Genomic DNA, 27,688 nt, shown 5'->3' with positions numbered 1-27,688 from the left:
GTTGCTCCTCTAGTAGTTGAATCCTTACCTTTCGTTTTTCCTCTTTCAACAGCGATTCATAATCTGCTTCCTTCGCTGCTAACTCTGCTGCAGCGTCTGCTCTTTTGGCTGCTACGATGGAGCACACAGAGTAATGGCTGGAGTTGGAGCGTGGACTTGAGCGTGCGGCTGTGGAACCGTAGATGGAGCGAGCAGTCTTTTTTAAGCAGCTCACGAAGACGTTGCCTTACTGCTTTGCTGTCAAAATCACCATCAATGCCTGTTATCCTTACATATGCTATTTTAACAATGTGACTGCCTCACAGGCATCAATAAGATGTCTTGTCTCATTGGATGGAGGTAGATGATCTCTTATTTCCATATACGCTCTCGTAACACTTACGTTTTCTTGCTCTAGTGTGTCTATTATTGCTGCGATCTGGCTCTCAGTAATGTCTGACTTTAACTGATCTCTGGCACTATGTGCCTGAATCTTCCATTGTTCATAAATTTGAATGAGCTTCCTCTCTCTGAAATGTAAACATCTTCTCAGTAGGGATCTTTAGGCGAGTAGAGTGGCGAAGTTCCTCTTCTTCGCCATTGCCATTACACGTGTCCCTTTCACTGCTTCGTTGTCCATTCTTTCAAAATAAATGTCCGGATCTTATGCTACCAAAATAAAAGTGCAAAAAGAAACTCCAAAGGTTATTTACACATAATATTGATTATTATTTCTTACAATTCCCTCCTTAAACAATACTATGATCAATATGTTCTTTATCCGAACCTTGCATAATACATAACCCTATGGAAAAATTATACATGATCATACTGTCTTTAATTATTGAATACTTGTGGTTAAAATCCCGGAATGGCACCAGAAAGGAACTGTGTGTAAAATCATAAGAGAAATCAAGTCTATAATAATACCAAGTTGTAATAAGTGATTAATCATATACGAGGAGTGGTTTATAGAGCATTTCATTTATATAATAAGAACTTATAAGGCACTTCTTTTTGACAAACTCATCTTCCTCATGGTCTCAATAAGGGGTCAAAACATCTTTCATCAGTGATTTTAACTTTTCTTTTAAAAATAATTGACTTTGATCAAACTCCTTTCAGTCTAAAGTTGATTTTTTAAATTGTATTTTGGCTGGTGGTTTTACTGTCTCTTACTACTCTCCTTAGCTCAAATGTGTCGTGTAGTTATTACTGAAAAGTCAGGAATTATGTGAATTTAAGAAAAAAATCTTTAAACGCTCTAAAGCTTGTTTACATAATGAATTTCATCCAAATGTTTATGTAGTGTTGAATTTCTTCAGCGGTCAAATTTATATCGAGTTATAGCCCTGCAGGTTTGATTAGATCATCTAATACCATTGCATACTTTCACAGTGCCAAACACACACTCTGTCATTTACCCTTTTTATCCCAACCAGTTACATAATCAACATACTTTGACTTTCACCACTTACTCAAACCATCCTCTGGATCATTGAAACAACCTGTATGTTTCCTATCTGTTTCAAAACACAAAATAAGTAAATTATGAATGTTATGCTCATCATTTCCAACCCCCATCTAGTATTATCTGTTATGCAACATTTGTTCCTGTCATTGAAAACTCCTTATGGTCTGACGTAGCTTCAAAATGTTATCAATTGGCTTGTGCCATAATCACACTCAAGATGAAACTCCAACTTCTTTCGGTAAATTATGTTACATATTTCAATTAGCTTTGAATTTCCAATGAGTATCTAAATTATTCCTAACTTTTAAAATCCCTATTTCAAGTCAAAATGCAATATGTTAACAACTACTCTCATTTCTGGAGAAGGAAACACTGACTGTGTAGATAGAATAAGACCGAGTGAAACCATGATGCAGCCAGAATGAATGAATTTCCTGGCTGTTGTTCCTGAAAAGATGTGGATGAAATATACTTCTGGATCAGAATCAATTACCCAAGGCTTCCCTTCCTGCCAATCATATAACCTCTTTAGATGTATCAGTAATGAATCTTCTGGGATTTGGTGAGAGTTTTCGCTGTGTGGCAACTGCTTTCTGTTGTGCCAAACTCCATTGACCAATCCCATGTCAATCTCTGCCTGAATCGTGTGCAGAAATCCCTTCCTAAGCACCAGACAAAACTGCTTCTACCTGTTAGTGTTTAGAAGTTAGAGAGCTGGAAACATGAATTCAGAATTCCAACATAATGTCATCACATTTTTCCTAGGAACTTAGATTGGTTAAAAAACACATCAATCATTATTCAGACATTTCAAATCATTATTATCTAGACGGAAGGAAGAAATCATTCCAAAAGATCTTTGAAAGAATCAACTGCAGAGCGCCAATTGTTTACATTGGTGTCACTTGTCCCATTAATTCGGCCAGTTGACAACTCTAAATAAACAACATCCAGAGAAGCAAGGACCCAGTGTCTGAAGGTGAGGGAATTAGGAGGCTTCCATCGAACCGCAACCACCATTTTAGCAGCCGTTAGGCCAGCTAGTAAGATGCGCATCTTAAGCTTGGAAATATCGAGCTTGGACAGATCATTTAACAGAAGGAGGGGCACAGTCACCGGACAATGCGACTGGAGGACAGTCCCACATCATGTGAATAAACGTGCCAGGGGCCTTCATAGTGCATAAACTACACAAGGGGTCATCTATCACTTTCATGCAGTAAAGTTTGCGCGGGGTTAGATATGTTCTGTGGACATAGTTAAAGTGGATCTGTTGGTGATCAGGATTCCGAGAGGCCTCTTTTATGCTTGACGAAACACCCTCCCAACTGAAATCAGGGTCCAAAACTGGACAATCATGTCTCCATACTCTGTCCAGCGACAGGGTATCGTAGGAAGTCTCCAGAAAGAAATAATACAGTGTGGACACCATACCCCTGTTTTTTCCTTGTACAGTAAACAATTTATAAAGAGGATGAACGGGCAAAGGTTGTTGCCATGGGACACCATGTCCCTTGAGAGCAGATCTGAGCTGCAAATAAAAGAAAAACAAGCTACCTGGCAGATTGAACGCGCTCTTAATTTCTTGAAAGGCGCGCAAACCCCTGTCATCATAAATGTCGCTCAAGTGGTGAATGCTGCTGTTGCTCCAATGAGAGGATGAAACAGGTCTCCAACCAATTAGCAGACCTCTATTGTCAAATATAGGAGAAAGCGTGTGCCACTTGCAGGAAATCTTACATAGTGATTAAGCGTAGTTGACATTGTTTATTTGTTAAATTGGCAAAAAGGATATCTTGCAGCTTCCACAGCCGTATGATATTTTCTTCTAAATTACACCAGGAAACGGATGCAGTAGGGTCACGCCACACCAGTAACGGTTGAAACACAAATGACCAAAAACACAACTTAAAATTAAGCCCTGCCAGACCACAAACTTCCCTCCCACTCTGTATAGTGGATAATTTCAGTCGCGGACTTTGTATTCCAGATGAAGCGCGAAATATTAGAGTGAATTTTGTTCCAGTAGTCAACAGGGGGTGAGAGGGGGAGCATCGAGCTGACAAAATTAATCCTGGGTAAAATGTTCATTTTGACTATAGAGATACGGGCCCGAAGAGAGTTCGGAAGGCTAATCCATCTTTCCAAATCCATATTGATTCTGTTCCATGTTTCTGAGTAATTGAATGTTACAATGTGATTTAAAGATGGGAAAATGTCTATCCCAAGATACTTAAAGTACTGGACAACTGGGACACCGGGTGGAAATTGAAGCATTTTAGCTGGCTCATTTAGGGGTAACAGGGCGGACTTAGACCAATTAATCCTAAAGCCAGAGAGACAACCAAACTCCTCACAGATAAGTAACAACTCAGGCATAGATTGAGTCGGATTTTCCATGAAAACCAGAATATCATCTGCATATAGCGCCACGTGGTGGTGAGTGCCACGGACAGAAATTGGATGTACATTAGGGGATTGGCGTATCATTTGGGCTAGAGGTTCAAGGGAGATTGCAAAAAGTGCTGGGCTCAGTGGACATCCCTGGCGGGAAGATCTAGAAACAGGGAATAGCGCGAAGGATAATTGCCCAGTGAGCACCAGAGCTGAGGGATTAGAGTACAGCACCTTAACCATATGTATAAAGCCATTACCAAAACCCAGTTTGGGGGATGGTCTTTCACATTGCTCAGGAGGGTCGGGGGTCTGTCACTAGATTGCAGAGGAATAGTCCAGGTTGCAGCCAGTGTTAATTTTGACAGTAAATTCTGATTTAGTCTTAGTCTTAGTCTTTTGAATAACAGACCGTTTAGTTTTAGTCATCTGAAATCTTTTAGTCTTAGTCTAGTTTTAGTCGACTAAATATCATCAGTTTTAGTCTTAGTCTAGTCTTAAGTCTTTTAGTCTTAGTCTAGTTTTAGCAGACCACCTAATAGCAGATAAGTCGACTAAATCTACCGTGGACTTCGTTGAATAAATGTTTCACCAGAATTGGAATGGTATTAAGGTTTGAATATGCAATACAGACAGAGATTTAACAGAACAAAACATGTATTTTATTTTACTTTTAATGTCAAAAACACTGACCATGGCTTTTTCACAAAAGATAATCTCAAATAAAGTTAGCATAAGGCCTGCTCTCCCTGAAAAATATACATGCTCCCTGAAAAAGATATGCATTCTCCTTGAATGATATGTATTGCATATGACATCTATTTCAATAATATTGTCTTTCATCTTGAAAGAATAAATCACCTAACTCAAAAAAAATAAACAAATAAATAAAGTGCAATTCTCAAAAATAATAATACAACTATTGGTTGTAATGCCATTGCACAAGGTAGATACAGAAAATGCACTACTGATAACGTTCACGTACTGTACCTCAAGATAACTTAAATTACTGTTAGGCTACAATGCCTTACAAAATCAACAAGAATTCTCAAAAGTAGAATAAAAGATGTATTGGCTGTAATACTCCTTAATGTTCAAGTAAATGAAAAAAAAAAACACCCTGCTGTGCTGTCTCAGCATTTAAAATACAGGTAAATATCACATTAAACTAAAAAGCACACAACTCTGTAACTAAGCATCATCTTCTTAGTCATCAACTATTACTCTGTGCATTGTGAGCAAAATCACTTAGATGTGAAAAGGAAAAACAAAACATATGTAGCCTAAAAGAAAATATGCATTGGTTGAAATGTCATTGCACACAAAACAAAATATTCTTCTGTTAATAATTCGAAGTAGTATCAATGAGCTAGTATCAAGGAGCTCAACTCAAGACAAGTGAATTACATGCTCAGCTGTAATGCCATTATTGCATGGAACAAGAAAAATCTCTCTGCTCTCATATTAAACAAAAAACAAAACAAATACCAGACCGGAAACTCTAAGTTGTGCATATACTGCTACAGCTGTAATGCTGTAAATAGCAGTGAATACAACAGTTCTATTTGTTTCTGTTCATTTTAAGGAAAGCACTTCGCTCCAAGCTGACCCTTCCTCTGTTGCGCCGTCCTCTTGTGAGGTCACCTGTGATGCTGAATACTCTCTCTGCAAAAGCTTGAGAAGCTGGCATAGCCAACAAGTCCAAAGCAAAAGGTTTTAAACTGTGATAAAAAACTGTCACTCTTTTCCAGCCAGAAGTCTGTTCCTGTGTCCTCAGTGATGGGATGTGAAAGTTCTTCCTTGTACTTAATGATCTGCTGCCTGACGCTGGTTGTGGAGGTTTTCTGTTTAGGTCTTGTGGTGCGGCATTTTGAGAGGAACCTAAACACCGGCTGCTTTGAAGATGGCGCTGGTTCTGGTTCCTCAATGACTTCTTCTGCATCATCGTCAGACTGGTGGTCCTCCTGTCTTGTGTGTGGGAGGAAAGTGCATTTGACCACATAGTCTTCTGCCTGTTTCAGCAGTTCCTGGATATTTCCATCAGCTACATCAACATTAACAAGGATTTCACAGACAGTTGGGTTGACAAAGCAGGCAGCTGCTGCAAGTGGTGAGAACTTTTCATCGGTTGGATCCAAGAGGCAAGCAAAACGCAGGTTCAGATTTGATCTCATTTTCTCTGCAAGAGTGGCGAGGTCTCTGTACCGGCTGTTCTCTGCAAAGTCAGCTAGGTGGCTCAGCAGATCAAAGAGGGCAGGAACCACTAGGGACATAGATGTGGTGTCACTCTGGAGGGTTTTAGTGTGTTCTGCAAAAGGAAGCAGTAGGTCACGCAATGATGAAAGCTTTTGCCACTCACTAGTAAGCAAACTGTCCCATCCCATGTCATTTGTGATTTGACAGACAGTATCTTTGACTGTGAGGAGTCGTGTGACCATGTTGAATGTGCTTGACCAGCGTGTGGGGCAGTCATTTACAACAATGACACCACACTGGTCTAGTAGCCTCTGTGTTGCAACTGAGGACTTGCGAAAGAGCTTCACCACAGACCTTGCTTTATCGAGGACTCTTTTGACAGTTGTTTCTTTCTGCAACATGTGGACCACAAGTTGTATGGTATGCACCACGCACGGCGTCCGGGCCATTTCCATGTCGACATGATGGTACCTAATAACAAGAAAAGACAACCAAATAAGTCTAAACCTAATAAAGTGTCTGGTGTGGGTCTGTATATACGTAGTGTGTGGCAGGGGGACATCATTCATGTGATAATTGACTATAATGTAAAATAATAAACTAAACATGGCTCACCGCTGGTCATCAATTTCAGAGTCACTTTCCATCGCGGTTTCGGACCCAGGGGAGTCAGCCTCAGAGCTGGTTTCTTCTGCTGTGGTGTTTTTAAAGGCTGCCACCATGTTACTTCCATTGTCCGTTATTACCGTCAGGATCTTCTCCTTCGGTATGGCCCACTCTTGTATACATTCGTCCACACATGCCTTAATAGACAGTGCAGTGTGTGGGTGAGCTACTTGTTCAAGGGCCAACAATATGTGTGCAGGTTTGATTTGTTCAACACAAAAGTAGCATGCGCTAATAGCAAGGAATGAGGCGGTCAGTCCTTTTTTTGTCCACAAGTCAAGGCCAATGGATACTCTCCGGGCAGCAGCCAGTCTCTGTTTGAATTTTTGTCTTTCATGTTCATATTGTGTTTCAATCAAATTGCTAATTTTAGTTTTCTTTGGAATTGCTAGTCTCCTATCTACTATCTCCATCATTTGCACAAAGTCCTCGTCTTCAATTGTTGTGAGTGGTAAACCTGTGCGTCCAATCCATCTGGCTATGGCCTGCTCCTTGGTCTGTTGCTCCTTTGATTCCATTTTGTACTTTGAAGAACTTTGGAAAGCTGTAGAGATAGTCTGCTGCTGGGTTGAACTTGCACTAGCAGCACTAGCTTTATTTCCCCTTGGCCCATGGTCATCAGACGTCTTCTGTATCTGTGAGGGAGAATAAAGGGAGAATCAAGTTGTGAATCAAGTAATCAAGTCTAGTTTCCACGGAGATTGTGTTAAACTAGCGGGCTCGTAAACGATGCCGTTAGTAACCAACATCCCACTGAACAGTAACGCTTAATGACCTTATAGTTCACCTTTTACCTTAATAATATTCGCTGAAATTATCCAGGTAGCAATTAAAGCATGTTATAGACTTGAAATGAACAATATTAGCTGGCTAGTTAGAGATAATCCTGACTGTCATCAGTGCCTCAAAACGAACCTTTTATGTTAACGTTTTGCCTAGCGAACGGAAGGAACCGAAGCATATTAGCTTCTAGGCTCACAAGACATCCACATGAATTCTGTTTTTCCCCCCCCTCTATTTTATTCCATCACAGTAAAGGTTAATGATCTTATCGTTCATCTTACCTTAAAAACATTCACTGAAATTATCCAAGTAGCAATTAAAGCATGTTATAGACATGGACTGAACAATACTATCTTATAGCTGGCTAGTTAGAGATAATCCTGACTGCCATCAGTGCCCCAAAACAAACTTTTTATGTTTTGCCTAGCGAACCGAAGCTCATGATAGCTTCTAGGCTAACAACCATAGACTGTAAAAAATAGCTAACAACACATCCACGTGAATTCTGGTGGTTTAATTTAGCTTCTATTTTATTCCAAGTTTAGCGCAAACACAGTGGTTTATGTGATAAAATAACGTGTATGCTTACCTTCGCATGTATCTCTGGATGCACCGACTGCAAATGTCGTTTCAAATTTGTCGTGTTTTTTCCAGTTATTTTGGCTCCACACGGCTGGCAGGTGGTCTTGTTTTCATTAGTATGATAAGTAAAGTGTGACCAGATATCAATTCTTCTTTTTCTTCCCAGTTCTGACATTTCTTTAGGCTAATTCTTTAAGTCATTTGCCGCCCTTTGAAATGACTGCTGCAAAAAGGCTGCTTCTACGAGACTCGCTCTGATTGGACTTTTTCTTCTTCTTCTTTATGGCGGTTGGCAACTAACTTTTGATTGGATTTCTTCCCAACTTGTCACACAAAAAAAGTAATTCTGATGGGATCTCTTCTCCATTCGTCCCTCCCTAATATGTTCGTCTTATTTTTATTCGTTGACTAACGTGTCCGTTATATTAGTCACAGTCTTCGTCATCATATCTGACTTTTTATTTAGTTTTTATTTAGTTTCCGTCCGTGAAAAAGGTTCGTTGACGAATATTTTTCGTCATAGTCTTCGTCAACGAAATTAACACTGGTTGCAGCTCACTTTAACCTATGAATCTCAACACACTGGTTAAATAAATCCACTTAATTTTCACTTTTTCACCTAAACATGTGTTCTGTCTTGCGTATTAAATGCCATCTACTGTAATCAACTAAATTAATGTCTTCTAATAACATCTCTCAAATGTATTTAAATGAACTCCTTTAGGGAACTATTTTCTCAATAACCAAGTATCGTCAGACAGCTGCTCATACTCCTGTTCCTCAACTTCAGAAAACTGATGATCTCTGGCAGCAAATCCATAAAAAACGCTGGAGCACCTTGCCCTGACTGAGCCACCTTACATCTGCGTGAAGGATCAAATCTCCATATGCAGAGTCGAGTTTGTCCAATAAAGACTTAAATAGACGGTGCTGAAGCGCTTTGGTGCGAATTGAATTGACTATTTTAACAACAACATTCATTACATGTGACATGTCAATTGCTTTAGCTGCCAATGCCTGTTGATGTATCACACAGGGATAGTTTACAAATGGTGGAAAGTCTGGGTCTTTTCTGCACAACGTGACGAATCCTGAACAAACACCGATCATCGCCGGTGCCCCATCGGTTGTGAAGCACACTATTTTATGAATGGGAATCTTGTATTCACACACAAAGTCCTTGAATGCCTTGTACACGTCCTCACCCCTGGTTATTTCTTTCAATTGGATAAGAGCCAGAAAGTCCTCCTTGACAGTAAAATCCGTGAAAACCATTCGGACAAACACACTTAGCTGGGCTTTGTCTGTGGCGTCGGTAGACTCGTCAAATTGAATTGAAAAGTATTCCGAGAAAGATAAGTCTTTTAATACTTGCTGGGATACATCTTCGGACAATGACTCGACTCGTCTGGCTACAGTTGGTGCACCAAGTGGTACACTTCTTATCCTTGCTTTTATGTCTTCTTTGTTTTTAAAATCAGCAAACATTAACACTCATTGCTTCTTTGATCCACTCACCATTCCTAAATGTTTTTTTGTGCTTAGCCAAAATATGGCTAACTCGGAAGGACATTTCTGTAGCTGCTTTGCTCTTTGCTGTAGGCGTGATGAAAAGCGACTGCTGTGCTTTCAGTCTTCTTTTCAGTTCATCAATTCTTTTTGATCTTAATGCGCTGTTGAGTGGATATGAGTCTTTGAATTTAGCAAGGGTGCTAGCATGATGGCGCTCCAGGTTGCCACGTTTTATGCCTGTTGGCATATGAGGCATATAGTCTTCTCTTTTGCCGGACCCTCAGCCATATCAATATATCAACCAAACTGTTAGTTAAGGTTGGCAGAACTTGGCACAGTTTAAAGTTACTACTTTCTCAATGATTTTTTTTAACCCCACCCACAATTGCATGCAGCCTCAGCATAGACGTCAGCATATCAAATAACCAATTGGAGTTTGTAAAATGACCTATGCGTGATTCAAATCAACAAGCCAGTGCTAGGTCTAAAAAGCTTGTTAAAACAACCAACCAACCAGATCATGAACATTTATTTTTTTTAGAAAATGTGAAAATGCTAGGGACAAATATTAATTCATCCAGCAGGGGCGCTGTTCTATTTTTAACCCCTTCTATATAGGCTACTTCTTGTCTTGTTTAGCTTCTTTGACCATTACTTCCGGTATTATGTCTTTTTAAATTGACCTCATCTGCTTCCTATTAAAAAATAGAATGATTAAGTCTAATTTAGCTGTCCATTATAACATCCATCACTGTGTATTTAATCAGTAAAAGTAAAATAACTTATTGTCCCTACAGCCTCATGTGACCCTTAAAGACAAAGGATAATGGGGGGGGACCAAGACACCACGATTTCAGATCGATTACAAACACAGCAGCACAGTTAAAAAAAAAACACTGCTTGCTTTAAAATCTCCCTGCTTACAATAACAATTCTCCCTTCTCTACCAATTTAAGTATTCGTAACAATTCTCCCTACTCTACCAATTTAAGTATTCATAACAATTCTCCATACCCTAACAATTTAGGTATTCGTCAATACAACGCGGAAAAAGTAGCCTCAAACTATCTAACTTCCCATTGACTTTCACGAAGCCAACCTCAAATCGGATTTAATCCAATCTAAACTAAGTGTATGCACTATATTTTGTCCAGTTCCAGAATCAGTGCAGTGGATGAGGCCTCAAACAGTCTCCCTGTCACTGACTTCCTCCCTGCAACAAACAATGGTCTTAAGGCCTCTAACCCCAAGCACCAGGCCCCTTTTGGCGAAGTGGTTTTCCTTTAAATATTAACGCTATTACCAACTATCATTGCTCAATAGTGCAACACTCTAATCAGAGACAATTGGAATGTCGTCACAACTCTCAACGTAATTCTGTCGCAAAGATTGCGTTTACTTTTCGGTCGGGCCCCCCGTACGTTCCCTATCGAGACGAGAGGGTTGTAGCAGGCCGGACTTTTCCAGCACTATCTGGCGGTTCCGTCGCCCGGCCGCTCACTCACTTTTACGTGGAGTGGGTGCGGCTATGCGGCCCGCTCCCCGCTTGGTTAGACAGGACGTTACGGAGGGGCTATGCCCTGCAGTTCTACCGCCAGCCCCCGCCTTTCAGTGGTGTAATTCAGACCTCTCACTCCATCCCCGCCGAAAGGGCGGCTTTGGAGTTGGAAATAGCCGCGCTCCTCCTAAAGGGAGCGATATTGAGGGGGGGGGGGGGGGGGGGGGGGGTACTGAACCTGCGGGTACTGATTGGCTACATCGCGCGGATACTTTTCCGCATGTTGACGGTCAGACAGCTCTTGGAATGCATACAGCCCGGCGATTGGATGACATCCATAGACTTGACCGACGCATTTTTCCACGTTCCCATTCTACCCCGTCACAGGAAGTATCTGCGGTTTGCGGTGGGAGGTCAGAGCTGTCAGTACTGTCGGCTCCCCTTTCGGTTACTTGCTAGCTCCACGGACGTTCTCCAAGTGTGTGGACACGGCGCTGGCACCTCTCAGAGAGAGAGGGGTGAGAATCCTGACCTACATCGACGACTGGTTGATTCTCGCCGCGTACAGACGGAGGTCGGAAGCCCACACAGCGCTGGTCATCCAGCACATCACACAGCTGGGCTTCGCCATCAATTCCAGGAACACGACACGCACAAACATTATTATTAATAATAAAAATACAAATAATTGATTATATGAATTGTCAATATGTGTGTGTTTAAAATATGGAATGCACCCAGAAAAATTTGTAAAATATGAATTTTAAATAATTTGGGGAACATATGCTTTTTTCTTAGTACACTGTATGACTGAAATACTAATGGGGCTAAAGAGAAATCTCCCCACGGAGGTGGGTCTCTGTAGCAGGTTAGCCAATTGCTGATTCAAGATATCTGTCATAAAATGTAGCGAATCGGCTTAATCAAAACTTCTTCCAGAGGGGCCGTTTCAGAATAGCCCCAGCCAATGAATGTATAAAGAGGCTCCTGAAGGTCAGGACCAGTCACTGCAGGCGCCATTTTAACTACAACAACAATGGCGAGCGTGAGCACTACCCCAAGACTCACCCCACTCCCTAAATCGACCTAATCGAAGCACCTGTCTGAGAAAGTGAGGAAGCATGAGAACACCAAGGCACACATGGACAATTCTATGAAGTTAGCCATGCTAGGCACGGCGAACATTGCTATGCAGGTGGACGACGGCCACAGGATTGCCGTGAGGAAACACAATGAGGAGGTGGATAAAAACCGGCATATTTTAGGCAAAATAATCGATCGTGTCAAGTTTTGTGGTGCTTTTGAGTTGGCTTTGCATGGGCATGACGAGACAGAATCTTCAGTCAACCCTGGTATTTTCAGGGGATTGGTGGATTTAGTTTCCTCCCTGGATACTGTGCTGGAGGAGCACTTGAAGACCGCCACCGTGTTTAAACGCACATCAAAGACGGTACAAAACGAGCTGTTGGACAGCATGTTGTTGGTGCTGAGGGATTACATTCTGCAGGAGGTAAACAGCGCTGATTTTATCGCCATTCACGCCGACGAGACGACGGACGTATCCACCTACTTCCAGCTAGTGCTTGTGCTATGCTACATCAATGCTACAAGTGTAGTACAAGAGCGGTTTTTCGAATTCCTTACTATCCAGAACTCGACTGCTGACACAATCGTTACAGCACTTCTGGAGAGGCTAAGCACCATACTCCCAAATGGACAAAAGGCCAAATTTAACGCCCAAGCTTACAACGGGGCTTCTGTTATGAGGGGAGTCACTGGCGGAGTGCAGCGTAAGGTAATGGATGTGTACGGCAATGCACACTACGTGCACTGCTATGCGCATCAGCTGAATCTAATAATGCAGCAGGCAACATCACACATCCCCAGGATCTGCACTTACTTTTCAGACATTGGTGGATGTTCTGCCTTCTTCTCCAGGTTACCCAAACGAACCGCAGCGCTCGACCAAGTGGTGGCGCACAGACTCCACAGAGCTTCTACAACACGGTGGAACTTCCGCAGTAAACACTGTGTACGAACAAAAGGATGACCTCCTCAAGTGTTTCCAGACCATCAGGGAAGACTCTGTGAACTTTGATCCTGTAACTGTCAGAGAGGCTGGGGGCTTTGTGAGGATGCTTGAAGACGAGGCTTTCTGTTTTTTCCTGGAATTGTTCCACAGGATCATGCCACACGTGGACATACTATTCAACCAGCTGCAGAAGAGGAACATCGACCCCGTCTTCATTAAAGGACTTGTCCAGAAGCTCACAGACAGCATGCAAACACTCAGGTAACTATATTTTGGCTGACTAAGCTTTTAGGAAAAAATCAGTTCCTCACTTCCAACAGTCTAAATGTGCCATGTCATCAAAGTGAATGTATCACATCACATTTATATTTGTTTTAGTATTTAAAAAGGAAAGAGAAGAGACTCTCAGCTTTGGATAATAATGCAGGCAAAGTAGTTAATAAACACAGTTTGTAATAACAGGCTTATCCAGGTCAATTTCTGGAGGAGGCCTAGTTCTTATTGATTCAAGGTTAATTTAGACTTAGTTGTTATTCATACTATACACAGGACAAGTGCACAGCAGAATGAAATGACATATGGCTCATCAATGTTCTATAAATAAGTTTATTTTTAAACTGACAAAAAGAAAAACTAAATGGTTTAAATTTAATTATATACATATACTAACAGCAGTGTAGGCCTATGTTCCGCCGCACGCTGACAAGAACACAGCGCTGGAGGAGCTGTATGGGATTATCGACAGGACAGAGACTTCTCGGCCAGAGGCCGCATTTATTGTGGCCGCGGATTTCAACAGAGCCAACATGAAGAAAGTCCTGCCGAAATACTATCAGCACGTCAGCTGCCCCACGCGCGGTGGAAATACACTGGAACATGTTTACACTCCTTTCCGGCATGGATATAAAGCCCTCCCCCGCCCCCCCTTCGGCAAGTCAGACCACATATCTCTTCTTCTGCTCCCCGTTTACCGGCAGAGACTGAAGAGGGACCGACCTGTGACAAGGACAGTGCAGCGTTGGTCCGAGCAGTCTGACTCTGCTCTCCGCCACTGCTTTGGCATCACAGAGTGGTGTGTGTTTGAGGAGGACGATATAAACACACACACTGACGCGGTCATTTGCTACATCGGCAAATGCATCGATGACGTCGTGCCGCGGATTACTGTACGGACATTCCCAAATGAGAAGCCCTGGATAAACGACGAGGTCCGAGCTAAACTTAAAGCACGGGCCATCGCGCACAGCGGCGGTGATTTGGATGAGTACAGGAATTCCAGGTATGCACTCCGGAGAGCTATTAGCAGTGCGAAAAGACAATACAGGGACAAGGTGGAGTCGAACTACAAGGGCTCCAACGCCAGAAATATGTGGTCTTGACTAAAAACAATAACAGACTACAAAAGGACAACGAGTGGTGCTGAGGAAGTGTCTGCATCTCTCCCAGATGAACTGAACACATTTTATGCACGCTTTGAGAAGCCCCCGGCTGTGGAGGCACAAAAGGCCCAGGATCCCTGCTCACTGGTTTTAACCAGTGCAGATGTGTGTAGATCTCTGAAAAGGATCAGCGCACACAGGGCTCCTGGACCTGATGGCATCCCTGGCCGTGCTCTCAAGGTGTGTGCAGTTCAGCTGGCAGATGTGTTCACAGACATTTTCAATAGGTCACTGCTCCAGTCTGTAGTCCCCACATGTTTTAAAGAGTCCATCATTGTCCCTGTCCCCAAAAAGACAAAACCCATCTGCCTCAATGACTACCGCCCAGTTGCACTCACCTCCATCATCATGAAGTGCTTTGAGCGGTTAGTCAAAACTTTTATCACCTCCTCCCTCCCTGACTCACTGGACCCCATGCAGTTTGCCTACAGAGCAAACAGGTCCACGGATGATGCCATCTCCCTCACCCTCCACACTGCCCTCTCTCACCTGGACCAGCTTCCTAACGGGCAGATCCCAGGCAGTGCGGATGGGGAACATCACATCCTCCACCTTGACCCTCAACACCGGAGCCCCTCAGGGTTGTGTGCTCAGCCCTCTCCTCTACTCCCTGTTCACGCACGACTGCGTGGCCACACACAGCTCCAACACCATCATCAAGTTTGCTGACGACACGACCGTCATCGGCCTGATCACAGACGGCGACGAGACGGCGTACAGAGAGGAGGTCAGAGCCCTGACATCTTGGTGCCAGGACAACAACCTCCATCTCAACGTCAGCAAAACAAAGGAGCTGATTGTGGACTACAGGAAGAGGCAGAGAGAGGCACACACACCCATCACCATCGACGGGACTCCTGTGGAGAGAGTCAGCAGCTTCAGGTTCCTCGGGGTAAACATCAGTGAGGACCTGACATGGACACATCACACCAGGGTCATATCCAAGACGGCTCGACAGCGGCTCTTCTTCCTCCACAGGCTGCGGAAGTTCAACATGGACTCCAGGATACTCTGCAACTTCTACAGTTGCACCATCGAGAGTATCCTGACTGGCTGCATCACCGCCTGGTATGGCAGTTGCACCGCCCTCAACCGTAAGACTCTACAGAGGGTGGTGAAAACTGCTCAGCACATCACCAGGACGGAGCTGCCATCCATGGAGGACCTCTACACCCAGCGGTGTAGGAAGAAGGCCGGTAGGATATTAAAGGACCCCCATCACCCCAGCAACAGTCTGTTCCGTCTGCTGCCGTCTGGCAGACGGTACCGCAGCATCCGGACCAAGACTACCAGACTCAGAGACAGTTTTATAACACAGGCTATAAGACTACTGAACTCCTGAGCTGTGTGAATGTCTACTCACATCTTTTCATAGTACACACATACATATATATATATATATATATATATTATACACATCTGCCATACATATCTGTTTATAGTACACATATCTATATATTATACATATCTACCATATACATCTGCTATACATAATATATGCATCTGTCCATACCTCCTCATTCAACAGTGTAAAGTGTTTAAATACTTTCAATGTATTCCAAATATGTATATATTTCACATCCTCAACTCTTTATTGTTGTTATTGTAAATATTCTTCTCTCTTTTTGCACTATTTTATTTATCTTATTTGCACCATGTACAGTGGTATGCAAAAGTTTGGGCACCCCTCTGAGATTTCATGACAATTTGCTTTTCCTTTATAATAGAAGATCACAGCAACAACATTTGTTTTCCTACAAAGATGTAGACGTTTTAGTGTTTTCCAGACCAAAATTCTTAGGGTAGCATTACATAGTTTTATTATAATAAAATAAAATGCAAAAAATGGGATGTGCAAAAGTTTGGGCACCCTTATAAATAGCATTCATTTCAACACCTGTACGGATTTATAGCTGACAGGTTGCTGCACAAAATTGCTTTGATTAGCTCATTAGACCTTCAATTACAAAGACAGGTGGAACCAATCATGAAAAAGGCTATTTAACATAGGTAATAGCTGGCTGTGCCTGGCCTAGGTTCTTTCTTAGGGAGTGGCAAGATGGGGACCTCAAAACAACTCTCCACTGACCTGAAAGCTAAGATAATCCAACATTATAAATTAGGAGAAGGGTACAAAAAATTATCTGACAGGTTTAAACTGTCTGTCTCCACAGTCAGAAACGTAGTTGTGAAATGGAAGGCCACAGGAACAGTCCGTGTGAAGGAAAGATGTGGTAGGCCGACAAAAATAGGGGAAAGGCACAGGCGAAGGATGGTGAAAATGGTCACAGAGAAGCCACAGACCACCTCCAGAGAACTACAACAACATCTGGCTGCTGATGGTGTAGTTGTTCACCGTTCCACAATCCAGCGTACTTTGCACCAGGAAGAGCTCATTGGAAGGGTGATGTGCAAAAAGCCTTTCCTGAGTGTTAATCACAAGAAGAGTCGCATGAGGTATGCAAAAGCACATCTGGACAAGCCAGAAGCATTTTGGAACAAAATACTGTGGTCAGATGAGACCAAGATTGAGTTATTTGGTCATAACATGAACAGGTATGCATGGCGAAAAAAACACACTGCATTCAATGAAAAGAACTTGTTGCCCACTGTAAAATTTGGTGGAGGATCTATCATGTTATGGGGCTGTGTGGCTAGCACAGGTACTGGAAAACTTGTTAAAGTTGAGGGCCACATGAATTCCTTACAGTACCAGGAGATTCTTGACAAGAATGTTCTAGAGTCAGTCACAAAGTTGAAGCTACGCCGGGGTTGGATTTTTCAGCAGGACAATGATCCTAAGCACCGATCAAAATCCACCAAGGAATTCATGCAGAAGCACAGGTACAATGTTCTGGAATGGCCATCCCAGTCCCCAGACCTTAACATCATTGAAAATGTATGGATTTATTTGAAGAAGGCTGTCCATGCACGGAGGCCAAGAAACCTGACTGAACTGGAGACGTTTTGTGTGGAAGAATGGGCCAAAATACCACCTGCCAGGCTTAAGGGACTTGTCTGTGGCTACAGGAGGCGTCTACAGGCCGTTATTGCAGCAAAAGGAGGCAATACTAAATATTAATGGAATTATTTCTTAGGGGTGCCCAAATTTATGCACATGCCTATTTTTGTTTGAATGCACATAAACATGTTTCTGTTTGACCAATAAAAGTTATTTCACTACTGAGATGTTTCTGTTACCATAAGGTATAACATATGTTAAAATGAAGTTGCTGCTTCAAAAGCTCAGCAAGTGACAAACTGATGCAGTGGTTTTCCTAAGGGGTGCCCAAACTTTTGCATACCACTGTATGTGGAGTTGTTGGAGGAGCACGCGACATAAGATTTTCATTGCCAACATATTCGTTGTATCTGCTGTGCATATGACCAATAAAACCTTGAAACCTGAAACCATACTGTAAACAACAATGAGTATATTGCACACAAGGACTATAATGGCACATAAATAAGTTTGATGGCAAGTTAGCAAGCTAAACTTTATCTTCGTGTTTTTATTGTTTTACTTTGTTGGTTGTTTTTAACTTTTTTTTGCAACATGCAAACCGCACAAACGAGCCCTATCATCCAATCTGATAGAGAACAACTTTTACACATCAGGTCGCTGGTGGACAGCAATAATCCACCACGACCTGCAAATAATGGAGTGTTTGCCTGCTGGAGCTCTACCTGTGGAGCGCAGGAGGAAGAGACGACGAGGAAACGTGAAAACAGGCCTCCTCTACCGAGTTTACTTCTGGCAAATGTCCACTCCCTGGATAATAAGCTGGATGAACTCCGTAGCAGGATGGCATTTCAACGGGACATTAAGACCTGTAATGTTTTGGTTTTCACGGAGACTTGGCTCGACCCCACGATACCGGACGCCGCCATTGCTCCACACGGATTCTCCATTCATCGCCAGGACCGGACAATAAACTCAGGGAGGAGGTGTGTGCTTCATGATTAACAACAAGTGGTGCTCAGATGTGGATATCATTTCTTCGGACTGTTCTCCCAGCCTAGAGCACATCATGATCGGATGCCGGCCTTTTTATCTGCCGAGGGAGTTCACATCGGTTGTTCTAACAGCAGTGTATGTTCCGCCGCACGCTGACAACAACACAGTGCTGGAGGAGCTGTATGGGATTATCGACAGGACAGAGACTTCTCGGCCAGAGGCCGCATTTATTGTGGCCGGGGATTTTAACAGAGCCAACATGAAGAAAGTCCTGTCGAAATACTATCAGCACGTCAGCTGCCCCACGCGCAGTGGAAATACACTGGAGCATGTTTACACTCCTTTCCGGCATGGATATAAAGCCCTCCCCCGCCCCCCCCTTCGGCAAGTCAGACCACATATCTCTTCTTCTGCTCCCCATCTACCGGCAGAGACTGAAGAGGGACCGACCTGTGACGAGAACAGTGCAGCATTGGTCCGAGCAGTCTGACTGTGCTCTCCGCCACTGCTTTGGCATCACGGAGTGGTGTGTGTTTGAGGAGGACGATATAAACACACACACTGACGTGGTCATTTGCTACATTGGCAAATGCATCGATGACGTCGTGCCGCGGATTACTGTATGGACATTCCCAAATGAGAGGCCCTGGATAAATGGCGAGGTCCGAGCTAAACTTAAAGCACGGGCCATCGCGCACAGCGGCAGTGATTTGGATGAGTACAGGAATTCCAGGTATGCACTCCGGAGAGCTATTAGCAGTGCGAAAAGACAATACAGGGACAAAGTGGAGTCTAACTAAAAGGGCTCCAACGCCAGAAACATGTGGTCTGGACTAAAAACAATAACAGACTACAAAAGGACAACGAGTGGAAGTGTCTGCATCTCTCCCAGATGAACTGAACACATTTTAAGCATGCTTTGAGAGGCCCCCAGCTGTGGAGGCACAGAAGGCCCAGGATCCCTGCTCACTGGTTTTAACCAGTGCAGATGTGTGTAGATCTCTGAAAAGGATCAACACACACAAGGCTCCTGGACATGACGGCATCCCTGGCTGTGCTCTCAAGGTGTGTGCAGTTCAGCTGGCAGATGTGTTCACAGACATTTTCAATAGGTCACTGCTCCAGTCTGTAGTCCCTGCATGTTTTAAAGAGTCCATCATTGTCCCTGTCCCCAAAAAGACAAAACCCATCTGCCTCAATGACTACCGCCCAGTTGCACTCACCTCCATCATCATGAAGTGCTTTGAGCGGTTAGTCAAAACTTTTATCACCTCCTCCCTCCCTGACTCACTGGACCCCCTGCAGTTTGCCTACAGGGCAAACAGGTCCACGGATGATGCCATCTCCCTCACCCTCCACACTGCCCTCTCCCACCTGGACCAGAGGAACACTTATGTGAGAATAATGTTCATTGACTACAGTTCAGCATTCAACACCATTGTGCCCTCCAAGCTCATCATTAAGCTCAGGGACCTCGGGCTCAACAGCGCCCTCTGTGACTGGATCCTGAGCTTCCTGACGGGCAGATCCCAGGCAGTGCGGATGGGGAACATCACATCCTCCACCTTGACCCTCAACACCGGAGCCCCTCAGGGTTGTGTGCTCAGCCCTCTCCTCTACTCCCTGTTCACACACGACTGTGTGGCCACACACAGCTCCAACACCATCATCAAGTTTGCTGACGACACAACCGTCATCGGCCTGATCACAGACGGCGACGAAACGGCGTACAGAGAGGAGGTCAGAGCCCTGACATCTTGGTGCCAGGACAACAACCTCCATCTCAACGTCAGCAAAACAAAGGAGCTGATTGTGGACTACAGGAAGAGGCAGAGAGAGGCACACACACCCATCACCATCGACGGGACTCCTGTGGAGAGAGTCAGCAGCTTCAGGTTCCTCGGGGTAAACATCAGTGAGGACCTGACATGGACACATCACACCAGGGTCATATCCAAGACGGCTCGACAGCGGCTCTTCTTCCTCCGCAGGCTGCGGAAGTTCAACATGGACTCCAGGATACTCTGCAACTTCTACAGGTGCACCATCGAGAGTATCCTGACTGGCTGCATCACCGCCTGGTATGGCAGTTGCACCGCCCTCAACCGTAAGACTCTACAGAGGGTGGTGAAAACTGCTCAGCACATCACCAGGACGGAACTGCCATCCATGGAGGACCTCTACACCCAGCGGTGTAGGAAGAAGGCCGGTAGGATATTAAAGGACCCCCACAGTGGTTAATTTGAGCCGGATCCTGCCGGAACAGGATCCGGCACCTCTTCATTTTGGCCACCCTGTGTTCCGGCACCTATTTGGGCAGATCCGGTACCTCTCACAAAAAATAAAAATAAAAAAATGGTTAAAATGAAATAATATATACAGATATTAATTTACAAAAAAAGAATTTCATGTCGTTTATTAAGATTTGAAAGAGTCGGAGATCTGTGTTGACGCACTGAAAAGCTGGACCAACGGACAAACGCGTTCACTTTTGAAATTCGCCACATGAGGAGCACTTCGCAGAGAGGAAGAAACTAATTAAATGCAAGCATGTCAAAAAGACATTTGTTCAGTTAAATTTACTGTCTTTCTTCAAAAAGAAGGAAGAGGTAATAGACACTTCAAAACGAGTCAGAAAAGCCTCCACAAGCAGCGACGAGGGCAGCTGCAGCGGTCATGTTGATGGTCAAAACCAGGAGGAGGTTAGCGCCGCAACAGCTAGCCAGCTAGCTAACCGACAGCTAGCCAAGCCCGGGCAGGAGGCTGGCACCGTGTCAGCAGCGGGTCAGGTTCACCGCCAGCCGGAGCAGGAGCCAGCTACCGTCGGCCAGGTGGACCACCAACAGCAACCGGTGGGTACCCTGGCATCAACTAGCCCGGTACAACAGCTGGAGCAGGCAAGTGGAACCGCGACATCAGGCTTACAGCAGGAAGAGTCAGTAGGAGAGGAGAGCGTAGAGGAGTGTGGGACGTCCAGCGACAGGTCAGGGATGGGATGCACAACTGCATGGACAGAAGCTCAGCTAAAAGTGAAGCAGACTTACTATCCCTGGCTTTTTAGGGGAAAATCAGGTTTGGGTTGCACAACGTGTAAGGCGGGTGGGGACTTTGGGGGCAGAGAAGACGTCGGGGATGAAACTGGCAAAAGAGTGGGTTTTATGCACAGTAACCTCATCTGCTTCAGATATTATAAAACAGCAACGCGCACTTAGAAAAAAGGTATTTGAACATGCCCGTACCAAGGCTCACCTAGCAGCAGCAAACATTCTCGAAAAGGCAAAAGTGGACACTTTAGGACAATCTATAATTAATAGTCAGTCTGAACAGATGGCCACTACAGCTCGCGTATTTCGCACGGCGTACAAGGAGGCTAAACGCCACCGTCCCGCATATGGCTTCGAACAGGAGATTGATTGCCAAGAATTAAATGGACTCGATATGGGGAGAATTTTACATTCCAATGTTGCATGTGGAAACATACAGAAACATATTTCTGAAGAAATGAAAAGAAAACTGTTTGAAAAAAAAGTACAGTGCACTCCCAAAATCAGTGTAATGCTGGATGAGTCAACCAGTTTAAGCAAAAAGAGCTGCTTGATAATATACATTAGGGCTCAGTTGCCCGATATGGACAAGCCTACAAACATTTTTACTGAACTCGTAGAGCTAGATGATCTAACTGCTCAAGGTATTGTCCACAAACTGTTGTCTGCTCTGGAGCGCCTGCATTTGACACAGGATTTTCTCTCTAAGACCCTCATTGGAGTAACTTGTGATGGTGCTTCGGTTATGTTAGGGCGTAAAAGCGGAGTGGCGAGTGGGCTCCAGGCCATGTTTCCCAACATTACTGTGTGGCACTGCTCAGCCCACAGGCTTGAGCTTGCAGTCGCAGACGTAGTGAAAGAGATGGGTGCTATAAATCACTTTAAAATATTGATGGACAAGATATATGCACTGTATAGCACATCTAACAAAAATCGAATGGAGCTGAGAGAGTCAGCTGAGAGCTTGGATGTCCAGCTATGCAAAATAGGTCGTATTTTAGACACTAGATGGGTGGCATCAAGTTTTAGAACCGTTGAAGCAGTGTGGAAGAACTACCCAGCACTTTACAAGCATTTCAAAACTGCATCAGAAGATCCCTCCCGTAACAGTGTCACAAAGCAAACATACAGTGGGCTTGCTATGCGCTTATCTTCGCATGCGTTTGTGAACAATTTAGGCATAATGTGCGATGCATTGCAAGAATTATCTGAGCTCTCAGTCGAGCTTCAAAAACGAGACATTACCATCATTTCAGCACACAAGTCAATTTGTCGGGAAATCAGGGTACTTGAGGCCATGTCGGATCGGCCAGGTCGCTACACTGAACTGAGCCAAAGGGGAATTGAGGAAAACTCTTTCCATGGCATCACGCTGAATGGAGGAAAATCAAGCGACAGATCACTCGACCCCAAGCAGTTTTTTCTAACTGTGGCCAAGAACTTGGAGGACCGTATGTTATCTCAAGGAGGCCGGATGCCAGATAAAACTGGATATAACAAGTTCATTGAGGAGTTGAAGGTGCTTTACGCACAATACTGGCCCGAGGACGCAGGTGCGCTGTATGGAGAGACTGAGGTCGAGTCACTGTGTCAGCGCTTCAACATTGCCAACCCGCGCGCAGTCATACGGGCCTACAGAAGGTACAGAGACTCAGATGGCAAAGACCCCCCCGATGAGCTGATGGAGTTACTTGTTGCTGTCAACAGCATTCCAATTGCAAGTGCTGAATGTGAGCGCGGATTTTCACAAATGAACTTGATTTGCACTCCCAACCGTAGCTCTTTGCTCACATCCACCATGTCATCTTTACTCTTCCTAAATCTTGTTGGACCCCCCCTGGCTAAATTCAATCCAGTCCCGTACGTGAGGTCCTGGGTGGCCAAAGGACACAGAACTGCCACAGACACACGCAGTAAAAGTAGAAAAAAAGAGATGGAGGACAATCCGGACATGCTCGTGATGTGGGGTGTTTTAAACAACTAAATATGGTGAGCAAACATACTGTCTATTAATAGGCCGCCGTGCCAATCTTTGAATAATAAATATTGTTTTTACACGTTAAACCTGTTGAGAAATTGATTGCTGGCTGTATACTGAAGTCCCACCTGTGGTGATGTGTTGTTGTTGTGCGTTGTGCGTACTATCCTAAAATAATTGTAAATTATCGTCATAACATTTATACCATGGATACTATTTGAAATCGAGGCTTGTATGTCCCACAGCGTTGCAAGTGGACATTTTCATGTTGTTTTCAGCACCTTTTATGTATACGTTCCGGGACCTGTACGCGTCTCGTCATCCCTGAGCTGTCATGTACTTTGCGTTCCGGCACCTTATGATTTACAAATTAAGCACTGGACCCCCATCACCCCAGCAACAATCTGTTCTGTCTGCTGCCGTCTGGCAGACGGTACCGCAGCATCCGGACCAAGACCACCAGACTCAGGGACACTTTTATTTCACAGGCTATAAGACTGCTGAACTCCTGAGCTCTGTGAATGTCTATTCACATCTGTTTATAGCACACACATACATACAGTGGGGCAAAAAAGTATTTAGTCAGCCACCAATTGTGCAAGTTCTCCCATTTAAAAAGATGAGAGAGGCCTGTAATTTTTATCATAGGTTTTATCATACCTCAACTGTGAGAGACAAAATGAGAAAAAAAAATCCAGGAAATCACATTGTAGGATTTTTAATGAATTAATTGGTAAAATCCTCGGTAAAATAAGTATTTGGTCACCTACAAACAAGCAAGATTTCTGGCTCTCACAGACCTGTAACTTCTTCTTTAAGAGGCTCCTCTGTCCTCCACTCGTTACCTGTATTAATGGCACCTTTTTGAATTTGTTATCAGTTTAAAAGACACCTGTCCACAACCTCAAACAGTCATACTCCAAACTCCACTATGGCCAAGACCAAAGAGCTGTCAAAGGAGACCAGAGACAAAATTGTAGACCTGCACCAGGCTGGGAAAACTGAATCTGCAATAGGTAAGCAGCTTGGTGTGAAGAAATCAACTGTGGGAGCAATTATTAGAAAATGGAAGACATACAAGACCACTGCTAATCTCCTTCCATCTGGGGCTCCACGCAAGATCTCACCCCGTGGGGTCAAAATGATCACAAGAACGGTGAGCAAAAATCCCAGAACCACACGGGGGGACCTAGTGAATGACCTGCAGAGAGCTGGGACCAAAGTAACAGAGGCTACCATCAGTAACACACTACGCCGCCAGGGACTTAAATCCTGCAGTTCCAGACGTGTCCCCCTGCTTAAGCCAGTACATGTCCAGGCCCGTCTGATGTTTGCTAGAGGGCATTTGGATGATCCAGAAGAGGATTGGGAGAATGTCATATGGTCAGATGAAACCAAAATAGAACTTTTTGGTAAAAACTCAACTCGTCGTGTTTGGAGGAGAAAGAATGCAGAGTTGCATCCAAAGAACACCATACCTACTGTGAAGCATGGGGGTGGAAACATCATGCTTTGGGGCTGTTTTTCTGCAAAGTGACCAGGACGACTGATCCATGTAAAGGAAAGAATGAATGGGGCCATGTATCGTGAGATTTTGAGTGAAAACATCCTTCCATCAGCAAGGGCACTGAAGATGAAGCGTGGCTGGGTCTTTCAGCATGACAATGATCCCAAACACACCGCCAGGGCAATGAAGGAGTGGCTTCATAAGAAGCATTTCAAGGTCCTGGAGTGGCCTAGCCAGTCTCCAGATCTCAACCCCATAGAAAATCTTTGGAGGGAGTTGAAAGTCCGTGTTGCCCAGCGACAGCCCCAAAACATCACTGCTTTAGAGGAGATCTGCATGGAGGAATGGGCCAAAATACCAGCAACAGTGTGTGAAAACCTTGTGAAGACTTACAGAAAACGTTTGACCTCTGTCATTGCCAACAAAGGGTATATAACAAAGTATTGAGATGAACTTTTGTTATTGACCAAATACTTATTTTCCACAATAGTTTGAAAATAAATTCTTTAAAAATCCTACAATGTGATTTTCTTGATTTGTTTTTTCTCATTTTGTCTCTCATAGTTGAGGTATACCTATGATCAAAATTACAGGCCTCTCTCATCTTTTTAAATGGGAGAACTTGCACAATTGGTGGCTGACTAAATCGTGTTTTGCCCAACTGTATGTTGGCATTCATATTTTTGTTTACTATTTTTGTAGATTCCAGGTTTGTCAGAGCAATTACAAAAAGGATAAGGCATCCTCACATATAACAGAACATATGTGGTTTATTTATTGAAATGCCACTCTAAACCTTGCTTTCTTTTGGAAACCAATAGAGAGTTAAAGATCAGGCGATGGAAACATGCTGTGAAGTACAATTAGGAGTAATGCTGTTAAAACCTTAGTAGTCATATACTTGATTTGGAAATAGGCATTTGTTCAGCATCACTTTTACAGCTTCATTGCAAGATACTGATATATCTTTTACAGGTTTGAGATACCATCCTGATGCACGCCAAGGAGCGGTTCTCCTTCACCCAGCACCTCATCAGCGCAACACTGTTGCATGTGTAACCCGGGTTAGTTAAACCCCAGGTTTTTTTAATATGCTCTTATTCTGGTGGTCCGCTGCTGCCGCGTAGTGATATCACTGAGCGATAGGCGAAGTAGTGCACTGACGAGTTTCTCCAGTCAGAGGAAAAAAAGATAGACATGAACGTGGAGAGTTGAGCTTAGCAGCGTCAGCAGGAAGCGATTAGGAAAAGACAACAGTACTTATTCAATAAAGTAGAAAGGTAGCAAGGCTACATTAGAAAAGGTTTTGACCATTGAAAGATATTATGGAGTTGCCGACCCGTTTCAACGATGTGGCTAATGAATATCCCGGCTGGTTTTTTGTTTGATCTACAGAATGGATTGAGTTGCGCAAGCTGCCTCCGTCTCGCTGCCTTCTGGTTTCCACCTCATCATTCCCCTTCTTCACTACTCACTGGATCTTCGGTCATCATCTCCAATATCTTCAGTCCCCATCCCTCCAACTCACTACAGTCTCCTTCACCTGTCAACCAGGATAGACAGTGTTTCCCATAAAGGGCGGTAGGAAACTTGAGTGCACTCAAGAAAAAAACTGAAACGTTCACAAACTTGGGTTGAGTAACCAAAGACTGATTAATACTCACCTTGTTAACAGTGTATATCTTGATGTTTATTAAGATCTCTTTTTCTGTTTTTGTTGTTGTTGGTGTGAATTATTACAGGAAGAATTAGAGGTTTTTATGTACTCTACTGCTCTAACTTAATGCCGGTCTCCTCTTACAGCCTAGATCATAGATATACCTACAGGGTTGGTGAAACACACACCAGGTGTTGAACAAGGCCAAGCTCAAAACAGAACGGTCCCTCATCTATGATAACAGTGAGTTCAATGCTTGCAGTGGTGCAGTGTCTCTGTGCCAGTTTTTCATGGAGAACAACCTTCAGAGCACTTTCACAGAGACTGTCAGTGTTCTCAGGATCCTCATCACCACACCCATGACAACAGCTGAATCTGAGAGATGCTTCTCTACTTTGAAGAGGATCAAGACCTTCCTGAGAAACACCATAACACAGGATCGCCTCAATGCTCTGGCTATGCTCTCCATGGAGAAGAAACTTGTCAGGGACATTCCTGAATTTAATAAGAAGGTCATTGGGAGGTTTGCCAAACAGAAGGAGAGAAGAGCAAAACTCCTCAGAGCGGCGTGTGGAGGCAATATTACAGCTGACCCAACGCATCGGGTCCATGGCCTCATTGACAGCAGGATGTGTCATGTCACTTCTCGGGATGATGTCAGCAGCCCACCCGGTGTTACGTCTGGGACTGCTGCATATGAGAAACCTTCAGCGTTGGTTTGCAAGACTCCGGTTACACTCGAGGAGGAGTGGTGCCTATCCACAGACATAGTGACACAGATATGGCAGCAGTTCGGGCAACCGGTGGCCGATCTGTTTGCAAGCATCCCTCAACACGGGGGCTGACAGGATGTCCCGGGGGGGGGGGGGGCACTCGAGGAGGAGTGGTGCCTATCCGCAGAAATAGTGACGCAGATATGGCAGCGGTTCGGGGAACCGGTGGCCGATCTGTTTGCAAGCAGGGAGAACACTCAATGCCCTCTTTGGTTC

The 27,688-nt window shown here is 44.0% G+C and overlaps 1 protein-coding gene across 1 annotated transcript; it reads right to left on the bottom strand.

The window, feature by feature from the left end:
• Window positions 1-6,043: 6,043 nt before the first annotated feature.
• LOC134881160 (E3 SUMO-protein ligase ZBED1-like) lies at window positions 6,044-8,605 on the bottom strand. The gene is made up of 4 exons (XM_063908305.1): window positions 8,082-8,605; window positions 6,659-7,344; window positions 6,398-6,514; window positions 6,044-6,155 (listed from the first exon to the last, which is right to left on the bottom strand). The coding sequence occupies exons 1-4, from the start codon at window positions 8,247-8,249 to the stop codon at window positions 6,146-6,148; spliced, it is 981 nt and encodes a 326-aa protein (XP_063764375.1). The 5' UTR covers window positions 8,250-8,605; the 3' UTR covers window positions 6,044-6,145.
• Window positions 8,606-27,688: the final 19,083 nt, after the last annotated feature.

Source organism: Eleginops maclovinus, chromosome 19, assembly GCF_036324505.1.
Source record: "Eleginops maclovinus isolate JMC-PN-2008 ecotype Puerto Natales chromosome 19, JC_Emac_rtc_rv5, whole genome shotgun sequence".
NCBI classification, from domain to species: domain Eukaryota; kingdom Metazoa; phylum Chordata; class Actinopteri; order Perciformes; family Eleginopidae; genus Eleginops; species Eleginops maclovinus.
Note: the sequence above shows the minus strand (reverse complement) of the source record. Positions and strands in the feature narration are given on the sequence as shown.

Excerpts from the sequence above, each read along its gene's own strand:
- LOC134881160 (XM_063908305.1), bottom strand. The coding sequence starts at position 8,249 with ATGTCAGAACTGGGAAGAAAAAGAAGAATTGATATCTGGTCACACTTT. Across the intron at positions 7,345-8,081 it reads ATCCAGAGATACATGCGAAG|ATACAGAAGACGTCTGATGA; the intron begins GTAAGCATACAC and ends TCTCCCTCACAG. Across the intron at positions 6,515-6,658 it reads TCTGAAATTGATGACCAGCG|GTACCATCATGTCGACATGG; the intron begins GTGAGCCATGTT and ends TCTTGTTATTAG.